Source organism: Martes martes, assembly GCF_963455335.1.
Source record: "Martes martes genome assembly, chromosome: 2".
Taxonomy (NCBI): Eukaryota; Metazoa; Chordata; class Mammalia; order Carnivora; family Mustelidae; genus Martes; species Martes martes.
The window spans coordinates 197,984,601-197,990,600 of record NC_137889.1 but is presented as its reverse complement, the minus strand read 5'-3'; the positions used below and the strand labels follow the sequence as shown (position 1 = coordinate 197,990,600).

At 41.0% G+C, this 6,000-nt stretch overlaps 1 protein-coding gene across 2 annotated transcripts in view; it reads right to left on the bottom strand.

Moving 5' to 3' along the window:
* MTHFD2L (methylenetetrahydrofolate dehydrogenase (NADP+ dependent) 2 like) overlaps window positions 1–6,000 on the bottom strand; it is a 121,779-nt gene that overhangs the window by 55,273 nt on the left and 60,506 nt on the right. For both annotated transcript variants that reach the window (XM_080796167.1, XM_080796168.1), the window contains exon 6: window positions 1,427–1,519. In XM_080796167.1, the coding sequence (XP_080652293.1) occupies window positions 1,427–1,519 (93 nt within the window). The remainder of the gene's footprint in view (window positions 1–1,426; window positions 1,520–6,000) is intronic.

Genomic DNA, 6,000 nt, shown 5'->3' with positions numbered 1-6,000 from the left:
TCCCATGACAAGAAAAACATAAGCTGAATGCGTAGCGAGGGATTTTTATCTCACTAGAAGAAAATATCCATTCAGTATTATGACAGAGAAATAGAAACGAAGATCAACTGTGAAATATTCTTTACAAGTTGTTAACACTGGAGTCAAATAGCGCCTTCTTAAGATAATGTAAATTTCATTCTGTCTAAAGTCTGAGATGAACACCGATGACCCAACACCCCTCTACTCTACTCACCCGATTCTGACTCTGGCATGTGAATCCAAGTGTTTCTAAAAAGAAGTCAGTTTAATATTCGTCTTCTGCGAATATATCAGTTGCTGTGGCAGTATTTCACTTAACATTCTCTGGGGTCTGAAAAAGTTTATTGCTTCTCTAAACGTCTATCTTCTTCCTGTCAATCCCATTCAAAAATTTGCATTCAATATCACCTGAATATAGTTACTCAGAAAAACTGGAAATGTGGTTAGATGTACCAGCTTACTGGGGACTTCCTAAAAAGGGAGTATTTGTATTTTTACTCTATCAGGATGCAAATTACTCGACCTGGAGTCATCACACATATATTCTGAGTTCCAGAGAAGGGCCTATATCAGAATAAGAAAGTAAACTAAATTTGGTTGAAACTAATTTGAGCTATCATTCTCTTCATCAAACTCAATTTCTTTTGGAACTTCTACTCTTCCTTTACAGTTTGTAACCACCCAGAAATTCAAATGTAAAGTCTAGAAATTACCAATAATATCTAACTGATAAACAAAATGAAAGAGGCTCTCATTCAAACCTTGGATAAAGCAAGAAGAGTCACAATCGTCTTCAATGTAGAAATATTATGTGGCAAGAGTAGAGGTAGAAATGCAGGGTAGAATTATTTTGTATGCTTTGAATATAAAACAAATTATGAAAAATCCTTGATCCCATAAATGAAAACCCAATACCTCTTCTCTGTTCCTCCTTCTCAAGTCCACACTCTTTGACATAGTTTAAACACTCTTAAAACCATAAGCCAGGCCACGTCAATCTCCTGCTCTCAGCCATCCTTGGCTTATATCAAAGTCCTTCCCAAGGTCCTACATGAGCTAGCCCTGGCTATCTTTTCAAGAGCATTTCCCTACCCGTCTCCCCATAACTCATTCATGTTTAGAATCAACCATGTCTCTGAAGGAACTGGCAACGTGCATGTCCGTTCTTGTGCTTAATCTGTCATTCCAAAGGCTGTTTGGGTTTTCCATAATGAAGTGACAAATGTTAACGTAGGCACAACGAGCCAATATAATAATTGCCAAGAGACAGGATCTGGTCAAGGGAAGTTAGTCATATGTATGCCTAACTCTCTCAAGAAACTGTTTTTATGGACATGTCAGCAATTAGGGCAGGAATTGCTCTGCTGATGACATTTCACCAAATTAACAGCCACCGAAGACTTACCAGCAGCTACTATGATAATATCTGCCAGCTGAGTATGGATCTTCAGTTGTTCTTTGGGAGTGTATCTGTGAGCTATGGTCACTGTTGCATCACCTGGAATGGAGAAGAATGTCCATTAATGGTTACTGAGCTTTTTCAAAATTTATGAACGTTCCAATTCTAGAGGAGATTAGTTACAGCCTAAGAGCAGGAAAATTGCTTTGAAATTAAGAACAAATCTAGAAAAGAAAACCTAGATGACCCAGAATATCATACTCATCAATTAACCAGCAGAAAATCAACTCTGACCATATGAGAGTATGTGCTGACCATCATAAGAGAGCTAAAAGTAAGGTTCTAGAAACACAGCATCAGAAAGTTCTGTATTGATGGGTTAATACGTAAATGCAGGGGATACTCATTGGTCTGATAACAAGGTATATAAATATTGAAAACAGCAAGATAAGGGCACCCAAAATGGGGCAATGTATTGTGGGAGCACAGCTGAGAGATTAATTCTGCGTCTTCTTTTGAGGGTGTCTAGGAAGGGTTCCTAAAGGAGACAGTATCCTTTTTTAGGTCTCAAAGTATGAGCTAGGGTATACTAGTTAAGGAAAGAAAGAAACGGCATTCCAAGCCAACAGAATAACCAGAAAAAAATGGACTAATTTTGAAGTTGTATGTTTAGATAATGACAAAGAGGTATAAAATAGAACAGGAAGTATTCATACAGGCTTTAAGGAACTGGTGTGTGAATAAGAGAGCTCAGCAGCCTGAGGGGTGTGCAGTGCTTCAAGTGTGAGCCAAGGAAGAGGAGTGAAAGACACGCTGGGAGAGGGAAATTGAAGAAGAACTTCCGGTGAAGACCCAGCTGTGTGAGACAGGGCCTTCTCTCTTCTCCTAGAACATACAAATGTTACACATTAAATGTGTAACATTTAATGACAACAACAAAACTCCATGATCTCCATTTTCAGCAAAACTAGAAGACATATTTTCCACAAACCCCCAAAAATATCTGAGAGTTACCCAGGCCTGGCACAGCTAGCATACACCACATAGGAAGACAGGCCGCAAAGACATGCAGAGAGTGAGATAGCCAGGAGCAGCTGGTCTCTGAAAAGGAGCACAGAAACATACTGCATGAAGGTGGAGGGTTCAGGTCAATCTCTTATCTGTAGCAAAGACAGAAATAAATGCGGAAGAAGCCCTCTTGGATACAGTCAAGTTCATAGCGGCTGATAAAGGAGAGCTCCCATGGAGGAGCCATTTCAGCAGGAAGCAGTCTGAGTCCGTGTAAGTGGTGAAGGAGGGATCTGAGGACGGCCCCACAACTCCTCCCCAACCCCCAGCAGAAGTACCCTGTGAACAGCAGATCCAAGAAACCCAACTCATTCAATGGTAAGTAACAACAACAACAAAAAGATTTGACATAGAATTAGTAAATGGATGCCATCTAAAAACCAGCCCAGGAGAATCCGGGGCATGATGGAGCTGTTCTGATTCTAATGGTAGTGATGTGACTACATGCGTTTGTCTAAATTCATGAAACTGTACACCCAAAAGAGTGAATTTTACTCTATTTTTAAAGTAAATAAAAGAATGCATTTCAAAAATGGCAAACCCGGAGGGAGGAGTCAAGATGGCGGAGAAGTAGCAGGCTGAGACGACATCAGGTAGCAGGAGATCAGCTAGATAGCTTATCAAACCATTGCGAACACCTACAAATCCAACGGGAGATTGAAGAGAAGAAGAACAGCAATTCCAGAAACAGAAAATCGACCACTTTCTGAAAGGTAGGACTGGCGGAGAAGTGAATCCAAAGCGATGGGAAGATAGACCGCGGGGCGAGGGGCCAGCTCCTGGCAAGCGGCAGAGCAACGGAGCACAAAATAAGGACTTTTAAAAGTCTGTTCCACTGGGGGACATCGCTCCAGAGGCTAAAGTGGGGTGAAGCCCATGTGGGGTCAGCATGGCCCCAGGTCCCACGGGGTCACGGAAGGATCGGGGTGTCTGAGTGCCGCAGAGCTCGCAGGTATTAGAGCGGGGAAGCCGGCTACAGAGACAGAGCTGAGGAGTGAGCTCTCAGCTCGGGGTTACCTTGAACCGGTCACAGGCTGGGTGAGCTCGGAGCGCGGCCAGAGGCCAGGGAGACGGGAGTGATTGGGCTCTTTTCTCTGAGGGCGCACTGAGGAGTGGGGCCCCGAGCTCTCGGTTCCTCCACCCCAGAGATTGGGAGACCGCCATCTTTATTCCCGTCCTCCGGAGCTCTACGGAAAGCGCTCAGGGGACAAAAGCTCCAGAAAGCGAACCCGAGCTTACTTACCCTGGCCCCTAGGTAAGGGCGATGCAATTCCACCTCGGGCAAAGACACTTGAGAATCACTACAACAGGCCCCTCCCCCAGAAGATCAACAAGAAAGCCAGCCAAGACCAAGTTCACCTACCAAGGAGAGCAGCAGAATTTCAGAAGAAGAGAAAGCAAAGCACAGAACTCATGGCTTTCTCCCCATGATTCTTTAGTCTTGCAGTTAATTTATTTTGTTAATTTTTTTTCTTCTGCTAATTTTTTTAAACTTTTACCCTTTTCTTTGTTAATATTTTTTAACTAGTCTATCTAATATATATATATTTTTTCTTTTTTATGTTTTTTCTTTATTTGTTTACTTTTTTAAAATTTTTTTTCCCTGAACTTCTTTTTATCCTCTTTCTCCCGCCCACGATTTGGGGTCTCTTCTGTTTTGGTTAAAGCGCATTTTCCTGGGGTCTTTGCCACCCTTTTAATATTTTATTTGCTCCTTCATATACTCTTATCGGGACAAAATGACAAGGCGGAAAAACTCACCACAAAAAAAAGAACAAGAGGCAGTACCAAAGGCTAGGGACCTAATCAATACAGACATTGGTAATATGTCAGATCTAGAGTTCAGAATGACGATTCTCAAGGTTCTAGCTGGGCTCAAAAAGGCATGGAAGATATTAGAGAAACCCTCTATGGAGAGATAAAAGCCATTTCTGGAGAAATAAAAGAACTAAAATCTAACCAAGTTGAAATCAAAAAAGCTATTAATGAGGTGCAATCAAAAATGGAGGCTCTTACTGCTAGGATAAATGAGGCAGAAGAAAGAATTAGTGATATAGAAAACCAAATGACAGAGAATAAAGAAGCTGAGCAAAAGAGGGACAAAAAATTATTGGACCACGAGGGGAGAATTCGAGAGATAAGTGACACCATAAGACGAAACAACATTAGAATAATTGGGATTCCAGAAGAAGAAGAGAGAGGGGAGCAGAAGGTATATTGGAGAGAATTATTGGAGAGAATTTCTCTAATATGGCAAAGGGAACAAGCATCAAAATCCAGGAGGTGCAGAGAACCCCCCTCAAAATCAACAAGAATAGGTCCACACCCCGTCACCTAATAGTAAAATTTACAGGTCTTAGTGACAAAGAGAAAATCCTGAAAGCAGCCCGGGAAAAGAAGTCTGTAACATACAATGGTAAACATATTAGATTGGCAGGACACTTATCCACAGAGACCTGGCAGGCCAGAAAGAACTGGCATGATATATTCAGAGCACTAAACGAGAAAAACATGCAGCCAAGAATACTATATCCAGCTAGGCTATCATTAAAAATAGAAGGAGAGATAAAAAGCTTCCAGGACAAACAAAAACTGAAAGAATTTGCAAACACCAAACCAGCTCTACAGGAAATATTGAAAGGGGTCCTCTCAGCAAAGAGAGACCCTAAAAGTAGTAGATCAGAAAGGAACAGAGACAATATACAGTAATAGTCACCTTACAGGCAATACAATGGCACTAAATTCATATCTCTCAATAGTTACCCTGAATGTTAATGGGCTAAATGACCCAATCAAAAGACACAGGGTATCCGAACGGATAAAAAAACAAAACCCATCAATATGCTGTCTACAAGAAACTCATTTTAGACCCGAAGACACCTCCAGATATAAAGTGAGGGGGTGGAAAACAATGTACCATGCTAATGGATACCAGAAGAAAGCTGGGGTGGCAATCGTTATATCAGATCAATTAGATTTTAAGTCAAAGACTATAATAAGAGATGAGGAAGGACACTATATCATACTCAAAGGGTCTATCCAACAAGAAGATCTAACAATTTTAAATATCTATGCCCCTAACATGGGAGCAGCTAACTATATAAACCAATTAATAACAAAATCAAAGAAACACATCAACAATAATACAATGATAGTAGGGGACTTTAACACTCCCCTCACTGAAATGGACCGATCATCCAAGCAAAAGATCAACAAGGAAATAAAGGCCTTAAATGAAACACTGGACCAGATGGACATCACAGATATATTCAGAACATTCCATCCCAAAGGAACAGAATACACATTCTTCTCTAGTGCACACGGAACATTCTCCAGAATAGATCACATCCTGGGTCATAAATCAGGTCTCAACCGGTACCAGAAGATTGGGATCATTTCCTGCATATTTTCAGACCACAATGCTCTGAAGCTAGAACTCAATCACAAGAGGAAATTTGGAAAGAACACAAATACATGGAGACTAAACAGCATCCTTCTAAAGAATGAATGGG